This window comes from Microtus oregoni, unplaced genomic scaffold (genome assembly GCF_018167655.1).
Source record: "Microtus oregoni isolate MIOR12 unplaced genomic scaffold, Mior012 000011F_ref0000422, whole genome shotgun sequence".
Lineage (NCBI taxonomy): Eukaryota > Metazoa > Chordata > Mammalia > Rodentia > Cricetidae > Microtus > Microtus oregoni.
In genome coordinates this window covers 50,601,061-50,619,873 of record NW_024543070.1, presented here as the reverse complement: position 1 = coordinate 50,619,873, position 18,813 = coordinate 50,601,061, and the positions used below count along the sequence as shown (strand labels likewise).

The 18,813-nt window shown below is 47.3% G+C and overlaps 1 protein-coding gene across 1 annotated transcript; it reads left to right on the top strand.

Annotated features, from left to right (window-relative positions):
• The first annotated feature begins 1,936 nt into the window (after nt 1-1,936).
• Txndc15 (thioredoxin domain containing 15) lies at nt 1,937-14,886 on the top strand. Its single transcript, XM_041659627.1, has 5 exons — nt 1,937-2,187; nt 6,224-6,705; nt 10,496-10,659; nt 13,119-13,249; nt 14,207-14,886. The coding sequence occupies exons 1-5, from the start codon at nt 1,953-1,955 to the stop codon at nt 14,401-14,403; spliced, it is 1,209 nt and encodes a 402-aa protein (XP_041515561.1). The 5' UTR covers nt 1,937-1,952; the 3' UTR covers nt 14,404-14,886.
• Nucleotides 14,887-18,813: the final 3,927 nt, after the last annotated feature.

The window sequence follows — 18,813 nt, the reverse complement described above, 5'->3', positions numbered from 1 at the left end:
TTTTATAAAATTTTTATTTTGTATGAATGTTTTGCCTGCGTGTATGTATGCTTACCACAAGTGTGCTTGATGTCTGAGAAGGCCATAAGGGCATCAGATCCCCTGGAACTGGAGTTACAACCAGTTGTGAGCTACCTGGTGTAGGTGCTGGGAATTGAAGACAGATCCTCTGCACGAGTGGAAAGTGCACTTAACCTCTGAACCATCTCTCCAGCCCCAATATAATATTTCTTTTTATTTTCCTGTGTGTGTGTTTATGTGGAGGCTTATTATTACTTATAAATGCCTGGTCTTAACTTGGTTTGTTTCTTGCCTGCTTTTCCTAAATTATCTTGTCTACCTTTTGCTTCTGGGCTTATACTTTTCTCTGTTTCTGTATTTCTTTTCCTTCCTTCTTATTTTGTGTCTGGCTGGGAGACCGGCCCCCTCTTTTCTTGATCCTTGATCTCCTCCCAGATTTCTCCTTCTATTTATTTGCTGCCTACCAGCGCTGCCTATCCTTTCTCGTGCCTTGTTATTGGCCATTCAGCTCTTTATTAAACCAATCAGGTATTTTAGACAGGGAAAGTAACATAGCCTCACAGAATTAAACAAGTGCAACATAAAAGAATGCAACACATCTTTGTATCATTAAAAACAAATGTTCCACAGCATAAACAAATTATCACATTTTAATATTCCACAAAATAGTTAGACCCTATCTCAAAAAAAGTTACATAAAGTACTGATTTAATATTATTGTATGTCCAAGTGGTGGTGGTACTCCAGAGACAAAGGAAGGTAGATCTCTGTGAGTTTGAGGTCAGCCTGGTCTACAGAGTCAGTTCTAGGACAGTCAAGATTATAAAAACCTGTCTCAAAAAACCAAAATACTTATTTATTTATATTTCATGTTTATGGGTGTTTTTCTGCATATATGCATGCGCACACACGTGCGTGCACGTGTATGTGTGTACCATGTTAGTGCATGGTACTGATGGAAGCCAGAGGCAGCACTGCATCTCTGAGATTGGAGTTATAGATGGTTGTGAGCTACCATGTGAGTGCTGGGAATCAAACCCTGGTCCTGTGCTGTTAAGAGGTGAGTCATTCCTCCAGGTTCTGGCTCTGCAATTTAATGCCTGAGACTTGTAGCTCACAAGTCCTCAGAGGCTTATTGCTTTGGGCTTTGAGTGACAGTAGCCAGCATCCAGCTAAGTATTACAGCTTCTTGACTCAGAGCGCCAAGACTTTTGGCTGGTAACCTTTGGCTTTCTGCAAGAGCACATGTGCTCTTAACCTCAAAGCCATCTTTCCCTCTCCTTTTCCCTCCCTCCTCTCATTTTTGAGACAGGGTCTCACTCTGTAGCCTAGGATGGTTTGGATGTAGCCTTGACTGGCTTGGAACCCACAGTAATTCTCCTGCCTCACAGGTTTCCTAGTGCTGGGATTTTAGGCGTGAACCACACACCTGGCTAGGTCTTGGTTCTGAAGATGCTTCTAAAGAGGCCTTCCACTGTCCTTGAGTTCAAAGTACTCAGCATGCTCAAGTGTCATATTCTTAGTATTATCTTCTGAGCCCCTTTGTTAAACCAACCAATTAAACCGTACTTGCCAGATGTTAGTAGATTATAGGATGCTCAGTTACAAAAAATATATATTGTGAAAACTTAGCAATTATATGAAGTTCAAACTTAACTAGATTTGCTAGCGTCACATGGTGAAGTAATCAAGAAAATCTGCGACTTCCCAAGGTTCTGCCCCTCCTCCATTGTGTACCTACAAGCTTCTGAGACTTTCTTGAAATGAAGGGTATTAACTCTGCAGGCAGGTGCAGTATGTGCTGCAAGCAGCCAGGAGATGGCCTGGGAGGCCTGCTGAAGCCCTGCTCTGATCTCAAAAATACCCATGCCAAAGCGTCTTCCGGTATAGGTTGTGCGCGACTGGCCGGAGGCCGACCGCCCGACTCCAAGATGGCGTCTGCAGAGGCCGCCAAAAGTCAAGATGGTGACCCGCAGCCGCGCCTGCGCTCTCAGGTCTCCTCCCCCCAGCCCGGCTGGGGTTGGGGGCGCGCCTCCCGTTGCCGTGCGCCGGTTGTCTTCCACCGAGGTGGCTGTCGCCGTGGCTCCCTATCGCTCGCCATGCGTCTCCTCTGCTGGTGGCAAGTACTGCTGTGGGTGCTGGGCCTTCCGGCCCGGAGCCTGGAAGGTGAGTGCGGGCCCGGCCGGGGAAGGCGGCTGCGTGGGGGCGACGCGTTGCTCCTCTCTCGTCCGGCGGCGGTGCAGTGCGGGGCGGTGCGGGGCAGCGCGGGGCGGCGGGCGCTGGAGGCCCAGCCGGCCTGAGCGGAGGGAGTGTTTGGCGCTGGCCGAGGCAAACCCTGATTGTGGCTGTGGCCATTAGAATCCCAGAGCTCTGCGTGATGCCTGCGTCATGGTGTCAGTCCCGGTCAGTCCTGCCACGGGCGCCGGGAGACAGTTTCTCACTTGCTGGATGATATGCCGAGGCTCACAGGGGATAGGCAATTTGCCTGTTCGCACTTCCTGGTAAAGACCAGAGCCTGAAGTCTCTCTGACTTCACAGTCCATGCTGGAGTCTATCCTGCTGGACCACATTTCTAGGATGGCCACTCTTGCTCATGAAAGAAAGACCAGAAAACCAACGGCAGATTCCGGGGTCCCGTGCATACAGGGACCCCTTAAGTGAGGAAGGGAGCCACTCCGTGGGGCTAGAGTGGGAAGCGGAGAGAGGCCGCTTCATGGCTCTTTTATCCACCCCATTAAAATCCATTTCTTTAGAATTTATTTATTATGTATACAGTGTTCTGCCTGCAGGCCAGAAGAGGGCACCAGATCTCATTACAGATGGTTGTGAGCCACGGTGTGGTTGCTGGAACTTGAACTCAGGACCTCTGGAAGAGCAGCTGGTGGTCTTAATTGCTGAGCCATCTCTCCAGCCCCCTAAAATCCATTTAACAGAAAAAGATTTTTCCTTCCCCGGGGATGTCCTTCAGGGTGGCAGTGCTGAGCTCAGAGAAAGGGGATGCAAGTCATTATTATTTGGTGTTTGAGACAGAATTTCATGTGACCTTGGCTGGCTTTGCAGTTGCAGTTCTCCAGCCTTCACTTCCGCACCAAGCATTTTCTGTTGCCATCGTTTGTTCTGAGACAGCCCTGACTGGCCCCAGATTGGTGATCCTGCAGCTTGCCCAGTGCTGATTACAGACCTCATCGTTCCCACTTATGGATGCCTCACCTGAAACTGAGCCTCGGGACCAGTAAATCCCGGGTTCACATTATACAGCCAGGGTTGAAGGTCAGGGTGTAAGCCCATGTCTGCCAGATCTCACAGCCAGAAGTTGCTGTTTTCATTCCGTTTACTCACTGGCCTTAAACATGAGGAAGGTGTATGGATAATGGTCTCTCTTGACTTTGGAAGGCACTGGAACAAGGGATAAAGGGGTGAGAGTGTTCGTTCTCCTGGCTCGCTTCCCCGGGGCTTATTACAGGCCTGGTCTGTCCCTCACCAGAAAGCAGCAACGCTGGGAATGCCGAGAAACTGCTCTCTTTGACCCCTGCTAGCTGTCCCAAGGCTCTAGACAGCATCTCTGCAGCAGCCATGAGATATGTGAGTGGTCCAGGCTTTCCCTTTGCCGTCCTGATCTTGGCGTTCTTTAATGTTTAAAGCCAGATATGGCAGCTGAGGCCTGTGATCCCAGCACTGCATAGGTGGAGGGAGAGTCAGAAGTTCAAAGCCAGCCTCTGCTATACAAGACTTACATTTGTTACATGCAAATAAACAAAAGAAACAAAACAATATTACTTTTAGTTTCTCTACTTCCATGCACACATTGATAGTCCCTCGCTACTTTCTCAGGTTTTCCAGGGTTGGTAGTCACTGTGAGCTCATTGCAAAATGCAGGCTACATTCATACATTCATGTAGACCCTGAGGATAGCCCCAACTGACTAGGGCATTGGTCATGCGGCTAGGATATAGACAGGATAAAGGAACCATCCCAGCCGGTTCCTTCTCAGAGTGACTGAAAATACAAAGCCTGTTCCCCCAGAAGATACTACTGATGAATTAGCTCTTGGGGCTAGCGGTGCTGCCCAGATGCCTAGGATTGCAGGTTAGCACCTGCTCTTGGGACCCAAAATCCTATGGTAGTCTTTACTAGGTGATCAGATAGCAGCCTGTTATTTTGTTATTTGTTTGTTTGAGGACTGACTCACAATGTAACCCATCCTAGTTTGAAGTCAGAGAAATCCCCCTGCCCCAGGTTCCTCATTACCAGCATTACCAGTACAACTTACCACATCCAGCTCATTTTCAGAGTCTTCCCATGCATTGTATGCTGTGTACTGCCAGCTCTGGTGTGCAGGGAAACACAATCATATGCCATGTACTACCGGCACCAGTGTGCAGGGAATGCATCGGATGCCATGTACTGCCGGCACCCGTATGCAGGGAAATGCATCGTATGCTGTGTACTGATTGATGGCACTGGTGTGCAGGGAAGGATTAGACGAAGTAGAGAGCCTGCCTTCCTATCTGCAGGGCATGACAGGCATCAAATGAATACAAATTATTGAATGAATTATAAGGAAAATACATCAAGGAAAGCCCAGGACATTATTGGGTGCCATCTGGAGATTTCTTGCCCTGGTCTAGAGGTCCTTGTAGAAGCGAAGTTTAGTGCCTCCATTCGAAGGATACTGGATTCACGTGGAGGTGAAGAGGTGCGGTAGAGGACTTTCTTAGCCAAGAAACCACCCTCAGGAATGGTCCAGGGCAGGTTGGGGACCAGACACTATAGAGTATAAATCACGCGGGTCAGGGGAAGTCACTGAAAGTGTGTATATTGGGGAGAAGCGAGAACAGGTTTGCCCAGCAGATTCTAGTTCTCCTTGGACCGCCACGAGGAGCAGCTTTACGGAGCAGCTCTGGTAGATGGAGGTCGGAACAGCAGTTGTGCAGCGGGAGCTGGCTGTAGCCTGGTCTGGGCAGTGTTAGTGGAGTGGGGGACAGTGGATGGAGTCCGGTTGTGGCATTCTACATCTCTTCGAACTGTAAGCACCCCCGGCTACCGTCACTGTGACATTCATGTCCTAGGACGGAGGACATCTCTCCGCTACCCCTCACAGTAGTCCTGTATGTTTCCCCACATTGGTGACATTTTCTCATTTGTTACGGAAGCGTGCTGGGGATTGCCTTTAGGAAGCTGAGGTTCACTTCCCCCTTAGCCCCAGCCTGTCCTGCCTTTCCTCATTAGGCTTCCTTGCACAGATGGCAGAGGGTCTTCTGAGAGAGGCTGAGTGGTGGGAAGGCCCCAACTCTGGGTGCTGCTCCCTGGGAGAATGGGCCCAGTGCCCCCATTGTTGTTTTATTTCCTGAGCAATTTACTTGAAACTAGTGATACAATAATTGTCATTTGATGCATGGCTCAAGCTATGATCAGTTTGTCAAGTTAAAGAAGGAATTCTCCCTCCTCACTTTTGATGGGGTCTCACTGTGTAGCCTAGCTGGCCTGGAACTCACAGAGATCTGCTTGCCTCTGCCTCCCAAGTACTGGGTTTAGAGATGTGGGCTCCTGTAGCATGAATTCTAATCGGTCTTCATAATAATGACCCAGAGTCAGATATTAGGGGTGAAAGCTGAAGGATGAGAGAAGCAGAGCAGTGGCCACTAGTTCTTATCTCTGAGACATCCTCAGACCAAATGGGGCATCTTGTCTCTGCAAGTCCCCAGACTGGATGCTCCGGGGTCCTGTCTCCTCCCACCTTATAGTCCCCTCTCTGCCCCGCCATATCACTCCTGTCTCCACCTCCCTAGTGCTGGGATTAAAGGTGTGTGCCACCGCTGCCCGGCCTCTATGGCTAACTAGTGTGGTTTAGCTCCGCACTCTGATCTTCAGCAAGCTTTATTTGTTAAAGCACAAACAAATATCATCACAGGCCACCATCATTATTTTCTTAGTGTCTCTTTTCCTAGCTGGTGGTCTTCACTGGTTTTTTTTATTTATTTTTTAATTGTATTTCATATGGCAAATCGAGGATTTCTAGTGTTCTGTGTTTATCTTTTTATTTGGCATCTGTCAGTACCGCACTCCTTACTATGGTCTCCATAACTGGAGAAGGTAGGTGACTCTCTGATAGGAAAATGGAAACCTTTTTTCCTTTTGGAAGATAAGTCTTTGGGATTTGTTGGCTTTGGAGTCAGGTTTGACAATATGCTGCCTTCTTTAGTTGCAGAGGAGAGTGGCCATGCGTGGCAGGAAGAGGAGCCTGGCCCTGCTCTCCAGGTTGGGGCCCTCTATCTGCATGAAGAGGAGGCCACGCAGGGCCATCAGGGCCAGGGGAAGGTGGCAGAGCCTGCTGATCCCTCGCTGGGGCCGGGTCCTCGTGGAGATTCTGTGGTAGTGCTGTCAGTGATTCCGGGTGCGGCTGAGGATCAACGGAGTGCGGAGGCCCCAGATGGCACCTGCAGTGCGCTGGGTGAGGACGACCCGCGCTGCAGCCAAGAGAGCCTCTTCGCGCTGCATGGTGCGGTCGGCTTCCCAGAGCGAGAAGAGGAGTACTACCCGGAGCCAGGAGTGGTGGAGGCTGAGCCCGTAGCCACTGAAGATGCCAACAGCACTGACAGCCTCAAGTCTCCCAAGGTGAACTGCGAGGAGAGGAATGTGACCGGGCTAGAAAATTTCACCCTGAAGATTTTAAACATGTCCCAGGTAGGAAGCCTGCGTTAATGATGTCTGTCTGTCTGCCTCTCTGTCATTCCTTTGTCTCTTCAAACTCATCTTATGATTTAATACTCTAGCACTCATGATCCAGTACTCTAGTACTTATGATTTAATGCTCTGGTACTTGATTCGACACTCTATACTTATGATTTAGTGCTCTGGTACTTGATTCGACACTAGTACTTATGATTTAATGCTCTGGTACTTGATTCAACACTCTATACTTATGATTTAATGCTCTGGTACTTGATTTGACACTCTAGTACTTATGATTTAATGCTCTGGTACTTGATTTGACACTCTATACTTATGATTTAATGCTCTGGTACTTGATTCGACACTCTATACTTATGATTTAATGCTCTGGTACTTGATTCGACACTCTATACTTATGATTTAATGCTCTGGTACTTGATTCGACACTCTAGTACTTATGATTTAATGCTCTGGTACTTGATTCGACACTAGTACTTATGATTTAATGCTCTGGTACTTGATTCGACACTCTATACTTATGATTTAATGCTCTGGTACTTGATTCGACACTCTATACTTATGATTTAATGCTCTGGTACTTGATTCGACACTCTATACTTATGATTTAATGCTCTGGTACTTGATTTGACACTCTATTCTTATGATTTAATGCTCTGGTACTTGATTCGACACTCTATTTTTATGATTTAATGCTCTGGTACTTGATTCGACACTCTATACTTATGATTTAATGCTCTGGTACTTGATTCGACACTCTATTCTTATGATTTGACACTCTAGTACTCATCAGCTTTCAGATGAACGTTCCTCAGGCTGATCTCCAACACCTGGGCTCAGGTAGCTGTGACCAGAGGGCACTGCCACATGTAGCACGAATAATAAAAACCCAGACATAGATATTGGGGTTCAACCTAAAGTTCATAAAAGCAAAGCTGCCAGCCACTGGGTCTTACTTCTACCTCAAACCAAAATTGCGAGCCTGCCTCCATGAATCTTCAGAATGAGACTGAACTGAGACCTGTTTCCTCCTGTTTTATATTCCTCTCTAGGGCTGGGATTAAAGTCGTGCACCACCACTGCCCAGCCTGTGTGGCTGCTTTGCACTGACCTTCAGGCAAGCTTTATTTATTAAAACACAATGAATAGCCCACTCTAACCACCCTCAGCTTTGTCTCTGTCCACTGTAAATGAGGGTGGCGTTGAGTGACTTGCTCTCAGGGCGCGTATAGGGAAAAGATGAAATGTCACAACCGTCCGTTATGCAACACTGGACACGGCGCTGCAGGCCTGGAATCCCGGTTCTGGGAAGGCTGAGGCCTGCAGCCAGCTCCCACTCCTTGTTTGACAGGTCTCAGAAGAGACAGGTGTTTTGGCAGGTATCCTAGGTTGATCCTGAATTTGCCATATAGCAAAGCATGACCTATGACCTTAAACTTCGGTTCTCCTGCTCCACCTCTGGGTGCTGGGGTCACAGGCCTGGACCACCACACTTAATTTTATGAGCTGTTGGGATTAGAATCCACAGCTTTGTCCATGTAAGCCCTCTTGTAGCTGAGCTGTATCCCAGCCTGCTGTCTTTTTTTTTTTTTTTTTCCCTTCAAGACAGGGTTTCCCTGTGTAACAGTCCTAGCTGTCCTGGAACTAGCTCTTGTAGACCAGGCTGGCCTCGAACTCACAGGGATTCACCTGCTTCTGCCTCCCAAGTGCTGGGATTAAGGCATGCACCACCACCGCCCGGCTTCCAGCCTGCTGTCTTAAAAAGAAAAGAGTTTTTTTAAAAATTAATGCACTAAATGTGCACTGGTGTTTTGCCTGTATACACTCTGTGTGAGTGTGTTGGATCCCCTGGAACTGGAGTTACAGACAGTTCTGAGCTACAGTGTTGGTGCTAAGCATTGAACCTGTGTCTTCTGGAAGAGCAGCCCTCTTAACCACTGAGCCATCTCTCCAGCCCCAAAAAGATGTTTTTTAGGTGATCAAAAGCTAGTTATTCTTGTGATAATCTTACTTCCAAGTCTTGTCAAAGCATTCTGCTGACAGGGGCTTGGGGTCATAATGACATTTTTCTTTTCCTAGAGTTGAGTAAGCCTAGCATGTGTAAGGCCCTGGGTTCAATCCCTAGCACCACCAAAAAATAAATGACTTTAAAAAAGATCTGAATGAGGGGCTAGGGAAGTGGCTCAGCAGTGAGGAGCATCCTGCTCTCCCAGAGGATTCAGGTTCAGTTGCCAGCACCTGTATTGGATGGCTCACAGTCACATGGAACTCTGGTTCCAGGGCATTCACTGCCCTCTTGTAGCCTCCTTGAGCAACTGCACTCAGATACACACATCCACGCTCAGATCTACACATATGATTAAAACATAATAAAAAAATCTTTTATAAGAAAAGAAAATCTGAACTTGAAGCATGATTAATAAGAACTCAAAGATAGAAATTGGGTTCAACCTGAATACCCAAAAAGCAAAGCAGCCAGCCACTGACTCTTACCTCGACCTAGGTTCAAAATGATGATCCTGCCTCTAGGAATCTGAGAATGAGACTGAGGCTGAGAGCTGTCTCCTCCCATTTTATATTCCTCTCTAGGGCTGGGATTAAAGGCGTGCATCAGCCGGTTTCTGTGGCAAACTAGTGCGGCTACTGGGATTAAAGGTGTGTGTCACCACTGCCTGGTCTGTAAGGCTGACCTGTGGAGCTATTTTACTCTATGATCTTCAGGCACACTTTCTTTATTAAAATATAAATGAAATACAACTACATGAACTACTAAAGCTACAGCTGGATATTTCTGCTGGCAGATGTGTTACAGTGAGAAGTTTTCTTCCTCAAAAGAACGTTAGTCTAGTGTTTGTTCTGCAGTGAGTGAAACCATTGTACCAAACCCAGCCATGACAGCTCAGTGTCATAGAGGACATGGTATATTTAATTCATGAAGTTTCTCTGGGGACCGCGGCCAGCTGGCTCTCACTCCCTCCAGAGTGTCTCCTAAACACTGTTCCCAGGTCATGCAGGACTGGCTTGCTGTGTCGCATATATGACCAAGCCAATATGGGTTGGGCTCACAACTGCCTGTAATTCCAGCTCCAGGCAACCTGTTACCTTCTTCTGGCTTCTGTGGACATCTGTGCTTATATACATATGTTGCATACAAACAAATAAAAATAACATAAATTCTTTTTGATTTTTTTTTTTTGAGACAAGGTTTCTTTGTGTACCCCTGGCTGTCCCAGAACTCACTCTAGACCACACTGGCCTAGAACTCACAGAGATCCACCTGCTTCTGCCTCCCAGGTGCTGGAATTAAAGCCGTGCACCACACTGCCTGGCAAAATCTTAAAAGATCCAAACCATAGCATAGTTTGTGTTCCACAATTCTGTGGGCTGGGCCGTGGTCTGTGTGTGCTGTGAGGACTGAGTACTTGAGCTGACCAGTTAAGGGAACACTAAGGTGGCTTCAGGAGAGGGCAGATGTGAGTGTGCCCTGGCCCTCACAGTGCTTTTCTGCCGATTCATGTGTTCTTTGGTTCCAAACCCCTACAGTGGTTAAGGGGTTCCGTCCCCCTCGTCTCCGCCCACCCACTTGCTGCTCATTCGCTGGAGGCAGCTGGGAGTCCTTCTTCGGTACCCTTTCATAAGCACACATGTATGGCTTTTGTGTGGGGTTGCTCTGTTTTTTAGACAGGGCCCCTCTATGTATCCCTGACTATCCTTTAACCTAAAGAGTTCTTTCCTTGCCTAGGCCACACAAACACATTTAATGCTATTGTCTCTTTCTCTACAGGACCTTATGGATTTTCTAAACCCAAATGGTAGTGACTGTACGCTGGTCCTCTTCTATACCCCGTGGTGCCGGTTTTCTGCTAGCCTGGCCCCTCATTTTAACTCTCTGCCTCGGGCATTTCCAACTCTTGCCTTTTTGGCATTGGATGCATCTCAGCACAGCAGGTATCTTGTGGCTTATCCTGTCAACTGATGGCCGTAGTCGTATAATGCCTTTGTTGGTTAAACTTCAAATATGGGCTAGGCAGTGGTGGCGCACACCTTTAATCCCAGCACTTGGGAGGCAGAGGCAGGTGGAAATCAGTGAGTTTGAGGCCAGCCTGGTTTACAGAGTGAGTTCCAGGACAGCCAGGACTGCGACACAGAGAAGGCTACAGTAGGGAAGTCAACAGGCCTTTGTAAAGGATGGAAGAGAAAGGCAAGTGTGGAGGCTGCTGGTTGCCAGGCTCCTCTGAGCGCTGGTGGTGCCGGGTTCTAGGAGTCCCTAATGAAATAGTCCGGTTGTGTGTGTGTGTGGGGGGCATAAGAATGGCAGGAAATGGCATTTGATGGCAGGGACATGGCTAGAGGACCAGATTACATTGGCACACGTGGTATCACATAGGGGTCTCTGTGACAGTAGCCTGCAGTGTGGGCCCAGCCCCGTGCTGTGCTGGGTCTGTGCATGGTTTGGTTTTTTTAATTGTTGTCTTCTTTTTAAAGTGCTTTTATTTATTTATTTAACGTATGTATATGGGTGTTTTGGCTGCGTATATGGCTATGTACTGCATGCCCATGGAGGCTGGAAGAGGCTGCTGGATACGCTGGGACTGGAGTTACATGAGCCAATATGTGGGTGCAAAGAATCAAACTCAGGTCCTCTGAAAGAGCAACCTGTGCTCTTAACCATTGAGCCATCTCTATTTCCCTTCTTTTAATCTTAAAAAATTTATCATTTATCTGTCTTTGTGCATGTGCTCATGTGTATGAGTGCCTGAAGAAGCTAGGAAAGGGTGTCAGGTCCCCGAGACAGAGTTAGGGGAGGTGAGCACTGGATATGGGGTGTCAGGTTCCCGAGAGAGAGAGTTCATTTTTTTACATTTATTTATTAATTTAGTGTGTGTATGTGTTTTGACTGTTTATGAAGAAATAAGTTGTCCCTCAAATTATTAATTATCATATTTAAAAGACTTATTTTTTTTTAATTTATGGTATGCTAGGGTGCGTTAGAGGAACAGAACTGATAGACGGAATCTGTATTATTAAACAGGGATCTGTTAGAGTGGCTTACAGGCTGTGGCCCAGCTAATCCAGCAAGGACTGACTCCAGTAGTTCTTCAGTCTACAAGGCTGGACGTCCTAGCTGGTCTCGTCTACACTGGAATCCCTAAGAAGTAGGCACTAACGCCAGCAAAGGAACGCCTCCTGGGCAGGATGGAAGAACTTGCCAGCTAGGGTGAGGGCAAGTGGGCAAAAGGCTAAAACTTCTTTCGTGTTCTTTTATGTAGGCTGTCACCAGAAGGTTTGGCCAGATTTAGGGTGTGTCTTCTTAACTCAAATTATACATATTTAGGTTGGGTCTTCTTAACTTTAAATGACCCAATCAGGAAAATCCCTCGCAGGTGTGTCCAGCTGCTTGGGTCTTAGTTGATTCCAGATGTGGTCAAGTTGACAACCACGATTAGCCATCACACATGGTATGTGAGTGTTTGCGTGTGTGTGGAGGCAGGAGAGTGTCGGGTCCCTGGAGCTGAGGTTACAGACAGTTGTGAGCTGATGCATACAGGTCACTGCGCCATCTCATCAGCCCTAACTTAGCGACCCATCTAGCTGCTCCAGGATAGTGTCTGCCAGGCCTAAGGATAGCGACACTGTTCAGGCTCCAACGCACACCAGACTCTGGCACTTAGGCCTGCACTGCACTCTTTCCTGCACTCCCTCCCAAAGGCTGTCAGTGACGGCCTCGCTGCCTTCCTTTGCCTGAGTGTGGAGGACACTCGTTTTCATTACAGCGGCTGGAGCGTGTGTTTGATTCATCTGCCAGTGTCTGAAGGACCAGAGTTACGTGCTCATCCAGCATCGACTGTTCAGTCACAGCAGAAGCCAAGGCTTCCTTAGTGAGGTTCAATAATTTCCCCAAAGGTTATAGTGAGTTCTGTCCTCAAACCATGGCCAGAACCTGGACTTGTCTGTGTGAAGGCGAATCAAGCCTGCAGGCTGGTTCTTCCGAGTTCTCCCTTCCTAGATGTCAGCCTCCTGGCGTGTAGGTTGAGTCATGGATTCCTTTGTACCAATTTGCCAAATAATTGCTTACTATGCTGATCCTTTTGAGGGAGGGATGGGCATCATGAAGTTTGATTTTTTTTTTAATGTCAAGAAAATTGACACACTTTGTTTTATCCACAAATTAGAATTTTCTGGTCTGAGTTGTTTTGACATTTGGAATTTAAATAGTGGAACCACTGGGTCTTGGCTAGAGCCATGTGCTATTAGCAATTGAGTTGGATGGCAGAGTAGGAGCGCCCGAACCCTGACCCATGAGGAAGTGGTGAGGAGCAGACCAAAAGTCAAGAGTTCAACATAGGCAAGCCATGTGAGAAAGCATGTTTGGGGCTTTCTAACCTGCCTCCTTTTTTCTCCTGCAGCCTTTCCACCAGATTCGGCACCGTAGCTGTTCCTAACATTTTGTTATTTCAAGGAGCTAAACCCATGGCAAGGTTTAATCACACAGACCGAACTCTGGAAACGCTGAAAATCTTCATCTTCAATCAGACAGGTATGCAGACATAATATTCTGAGGGGGAGGAAAGACACGATCTCACTGTGCAGCCCTGGCTGGCCTGGAACTCGCTCTGCAGACCAGGCTGGCCTCGAACTCACAGAGATCTGCCTGCCCCTGCCTCCTGAGTGCTGGGATTAAAGGCGTGCTCCACTGTCGTGTGTTCCATTTATTAATCCATTTGCCGATATTTGAATTCCTTAGTGTTTGCCAAAGCTTATGGCCCTATGGTTTATTTCTTGTAAAAAGTTTGATTGTGGTGAGCTGAAGAAACCTTCCCCTGGAAAATGTCCCTTTTCAGACTTACAGCCTTGGCCACGAGCGTCCGCTTCTCTCTGAGGTGTACTTCCTGGAAACGAGTGCAGGTTAGAATGCACCTCAGTGCACATTCTGCTCAGTTTTCTTCTAACATGAGAGAGCAAAGATCCTCATTAGCTCAGAGGTGAGAGGCTGCAAGGTCGCTGGATCCCTGATTGGTGTGGGGAAAGAAAGCCATTGTGTGTAGTGCTTGTAGATAAATTCTAGGTGCCCGCCATCTTTAGTGATCACTGACCCAATTGTTCAAGCGATTCTTTCAGTAACTTATTTAAAGGCATCTTGACTTTAACATAAATCAACCCATGGGAACATTTGCGAGTGGTCTTACTTGTTGAGCTTTGGTCTTAAGAGAACAAAAGTCTACTCTACCAGGACGTTGGCTAGGAAAGCTTTGAGGAGCCACAGAATCTCTGGAGGTTTAGCTTTGAACTGCTGGACAGATGCCTGACCCTTTGATGTGCTGGGAAGAAAGGCAGGTGACAAATCGTCCTGGCACGCAGGTGAAATCCATCCAAGATACGCTCGCCGTGCTGTTTGCTTAAGGGTCGCTTGTCATTTTGCATGCCATGCATGGTGCTGTAGACAAGCCTTAGATGTGTTTTCTCTCTAATTTGAAACAATTGATTTCTCTTTCAGGTATAGAAGCCAAGAAAAATGTGGTGGTAACCCAAGCCGACCGACTGGGCCCTCTCCCCAGCACGCTGATAAAGACCGTGGATTGGCTGCTTGTGTTTTCCTTATTCTTTTTAATTAGCTTTATTATGTATGCTACCATCCGGACTGAGAGCATTCGGTGGCTGATTCCAGGGCAAGAGCAGGAGCACGCAGAATAGAGACACTAAAGGGAAGAGGAGGTGCCCGGCGGGACTGATGTTGCAGTCGCGGGTATTTTCTCTCCAAGCACTGACTTGCAGTGGATGTTGGATTCAGCAATCAGGTTCTTGTTGAAGTACTGGAGGGCTGGAAGGATTGCGTGTGGGCGTGCTCTTACTGTGAGAATTTGCAGATGCAGAAGCGCTTGCTAGAATCAACTGTTCTTGATTTTAATACTTGAACATGACGAATTCCTCTTCCAGTGTCATTCAGCAGGAAAGTATGAGAAAAGTACCAGGAGGGGTGTGTGCCTCTCAGTAGCACCTGTGAGAAGTACCAGGAGGGGTGTAGGCCTATCAGTAGCACCTGTGAGAAGTAAAAGGTCACGCGCCCATTGTTCTGCGATCTCTGCTTTCTCTGAAGGAATTCCAAGTGGTTTCACTTGTTTCTAGGAATGGCAGATGTTGGGGAAAAAAATAAACATTCTAATTAAAACCTGTTAATGCTGTGCTGGAGCATAAAATTCAGTCAGTTATATAACAGCTGTGCATTATTTGAGCCTTAAAACTCTGAGCACTGAGCTGGGTGATAGTGGGCATGCCCTTGGTCCCAGCACTTGGGAGGCAGAGGCAGGTGAATCTCTTGATTTTAAGGCTAGCCTGTTTTACTGAGATCCAGGATGGCCATGGTTACAGAGAGACTGGATTGAAAAACCAAAACAAACAAACCTGAACCCTGAGCTGGGTTGAGATCCAAAAGAAGTATGAAACACCATTCCTGTCTGAAGATGAGTCTGGTCTAGTTGAGGACACATTTAGAAAAGAGATGACATGGGCTGCTGAGATGGCTTAGCACATAAAGATGCTTGCCACCAAGTGTGAAGACTCTTGTGTGCGTTCAGTCCCTGTGTCCGCATGGTGGGAGGAGAGAACTGACTTCTAAAAGATGTTTTCTGACCACATGCACACAGGCTTAGAAAAGTGCACATTTATAGAGACAACATATAATTTATACAAGCCTCTTTTTATTTCTTTTTTTTTATTTTTTTTATTTATTTTTTTATTTTTCGAGACAGGGTTTCTCCGTAGCTTTTGGTTCCTGTCCTGGAACTAGCTCTTGTAGACCAGGCTGGCCTCAAACTCCCAGAGATCCGCCTGCCTCTGCCTCCCGAGTGCTGGGATTAAAGGCATGCGCCACCACCGCCCGGCTACAAGCCTCTTTTTAAAATTATTATTATTATTGGTTTTTAGAGACGGTTTCTCTGTGTTGCCCTGGCTGTCCTGGAACTCGCTCTGCAGGTCCTCCTGCCTCTGTGCTTTGCATTTTTTGAGATAGGGTCTCATGCAGCCTTGACTGGCCTGGAGCTTGCATTGTAGACAAAGCTGGCCTTGGATTCATGGAGATCCTCCTGCCTCTGCCTCCCAAGTGCTGAAATTAAAGGCCTGTGCACCATGCCTGGCTTGATAAATTACTCTTATACTAATTTAGACATCAGTGCGTATGAAATACTCTTCATCCTATAGAAATAGAGTGTTGTGTTGAGAGCTTATGACTTTATGGCATGTATAACGTCATGAGCAGCTCTTGCTGGGTGTCCACTGGAGAAGGGGACTGTGATTCTGAACGACACCATTATGTCTGTTTGCAAATGAGCAAACAGGCTGAGAATGATCAGGCTACTTGCCCAGCTTACAAAGACAGTAAGTTCTCGCCTTGACCTGTAGTTACAAATCTAAGAGAGGGAGCAAAGAAACCTTAGTGATCCTGTCTCACGGACACTCGAGTCTTTTCTGTGTGAATGCCAGCTACTGTTTAAAATTCTCTGCCGTACTGACTCAGTTACACATACAACTCGGAGATTGCTACTGTCAAAAGGCTTCATTTCAGAAGGCAAAATGAAGCCTGGAATAACTCATTACTGGCTATGCAGACCTTCATTGTAGGGTTTTGTATTGTGTTCTTTGAATTGGAGTCTTGAGATGTAGCTTAGGCTGGCCTTGGACTGACTCCTCCTGCCTCTTTCCCTTCCTATGAGATTCCAGGTGTGTGTCACCACACGTGGCTCCAAGCCTAGAGGAATGGCTCTGCCTTATTCTCTGCCCCGGCCCCAGTGACCTTTGGATGTGTTTACCTCTGGTCTTTCTCCAGTGTATTGCTGTGACAACAGAATCCAGCACTGTGTCAGGGACCTTTCGCCGTGATAAACCAACCCAAAGTGAGATATGGAAGAAAGGGTGTTTTTTTTTGGCTTATGGTTCCAGAGAGAGTCGGGAATGTTGGGGAGGCAGAGAATATGGAGGTGAGAGATCGCCTTTTTAGCTGCAAACAGCAAGTGGAGAGAGTGGACTGGAAGTGGGGCAAGGCCACAGACTCCCAAAACCTCTCCGCAGTGACACATCCTCCAGCCAGGCTCACCCTCTGGAGGTTCCATAACCCCTCAGACAGCACTGCCAAATGGAGACCAAGTGTCCAGATACCCTGGCGGGGGCGGGGGGCGGGTGGGAGGGCGGGGTGTGTGTGTGTCACTCATTCAAACCACAGCAAGCAAATTTGATCTTTGTGATTTTTTTGAGACAGCCTTTGGTGTGACCTAGACTGGCCTCAAAGTCTCCAGCTGCCTCAGCCCTGGGTGCCTCTCTAGCTCCTGGCATGTGCTACCACACACATCTGGCGTACCACCTTTGTTTATTTTGCTTATCAAATGATTAGTAGTTCCCTGTTGTGAACACTGTAAGACCTCTCCCTTCATCATATCTAGTGTGTATGTGCTCAGGCACATGGGTCATGGCTCACAGGATGAGGTCAGAGGACAAGTTGTGGGAGTCGGTTCTCTCCCTCCACGATGTGGGTCCCAGGGATTGAATTCAGGTGGCCAAGCTTTGGGGGCAAGCATTTTTACCTGCTGAGCCATCTTTCTGGCTCCCAGGAGTTTTCTCAACCTTAGGTGTAGAATAGGCTTTGAAATAAATTTAACATACTTGTCTGTTAATCTGGATATTATCATAGTATTCTTATTTCCTTTGGAGTATCTTCTGGAATGAGAATTAGCATTCTAAAAATGAGATTTTAGGCCAGGCACGGTGGTGCACACCTTTAATCCCAGTACTCGGGAGGCAGAGGCAGGTGGATCTCTGTGATTTTGAGGCCAGCCTGGTCTACAGAGTGAGTTCCAGGACAGCCAGGGCTACACAGAAAAACCCTGTCTCAGAATACAAACCAAAAAGAAACATATCCTTTTAAAATATAAAATCCTGGGCTGGAGAGATGGCTCAGTGGTTAAGAGCATTGCCTGCTCTTCCAAAGGTTTTGAGTTCAATTCCCAGCAACCACATGGTGGCTCGCAGCCATCTGTAATGAGGTCTGGTGCCCTCTTCTGGCCTGCAGACATATACACAGACAGAATATTGTATACATAATAAATAAATAAATAAATATAATAAAAAGATTTAAAAAAAATAAAATATAAAATCCTTTTATTGTTTTGTTTTTTGAATCCAGTGCATCTAGAAGAGCAGCCAGTGAATGTCCTGAATTGCTCTCCCCAGCCCCAAAGAGACCATGTCTTAGTCAGTGTCCATTGCTGTGAAGAGACACCATGACCATGACAGTTCTTATAAAGGAAAGTGGGGTGCCTTACAGTTCAGAGGTTTGGTGCATTATCATGGCAGGAAGCATGGCAGCACAGAGGCAGACCTGGAGAAGGGGATATGGAGCTGGAGAGGTGGTCCCATTTGAAGCCCCAAAGCACACCCCCAGTGACACACCTCTGTCATCAGGCTTTCCTCTGGTCTGCCAACATGGAGACCTGTTCATTGCGAGAGCTTGGCCTTTAGCTTAGGCTGTCTTAACCAGCTCTTATTTAATCTGTGTTCTGCCACATGGCATCACCCCTCTTCCATCCTGCAACTCCTGTCTCCTCTCCATGTCTGGCTGGTGACTCTGCTTTTCTTCTCTGTCCTCTCTGTCCCCGGAGTCCTCTCTGTGCCCAGAAGTCCCATGTAACCTCTTTCCAGCTATTGGCTGTCCAGCTTTTATACCAATCACAGCAGTACATTTTCACACAGTGGAAAAATATCCCACAACACACTCCTCTAATGAGGCCACACCCACTGCAACAAGCTCCCCCACCATGTTCTAATAGTGCAACTTCCTGGTGACCAAGCATTCAAATCTATGAGCCTATGGGGGCCATTCTTATTCAGATCACCACAATGGGAGGCTCTATTCCAATCTGCAGTCTAGGGAGTGTGAGAGAGGGTGACCAGATTCCTAGCAGACCATTGGCTTTGCTTCTAACACTTAACTCAAACTACCTACATGGGTCCCCTGGAGGGAACGCAGAACAAGGCTGTTTGTTGCCTGGAGAGGAGAAATGGACATTAGTCAGAAAGCTGGGGTGAAGGGGAGGAGGTGGAGGAGCCACTCAAGAT

Excerpts from the sequence above, each read along its gene's own strand:
- Txndc15 (XM_041659627.1), top strand. The coding sequence starts at position 1,953 with ATGGCGTCTGCAGAGGCCGCCAAAAGTCAAGATGGTGACCCGCAGCCG. Across the intron at positions 2,188-6,223 it reads TCCGGCCCGGAGCCTGGAAG|TTGCAGAGGAGAGTGGCCAT; the intron begins GTGAGTGCGGGC and ends TGCCTTCTTTAG. Across the intron at positions 13,250-14,206 it reads CTTCATCTTCAATCAGACAG|GTATAGAAGCCAAGAAAAAT; the intron begins GTATGCAGACAT and ends TTTCTCTTTCAG.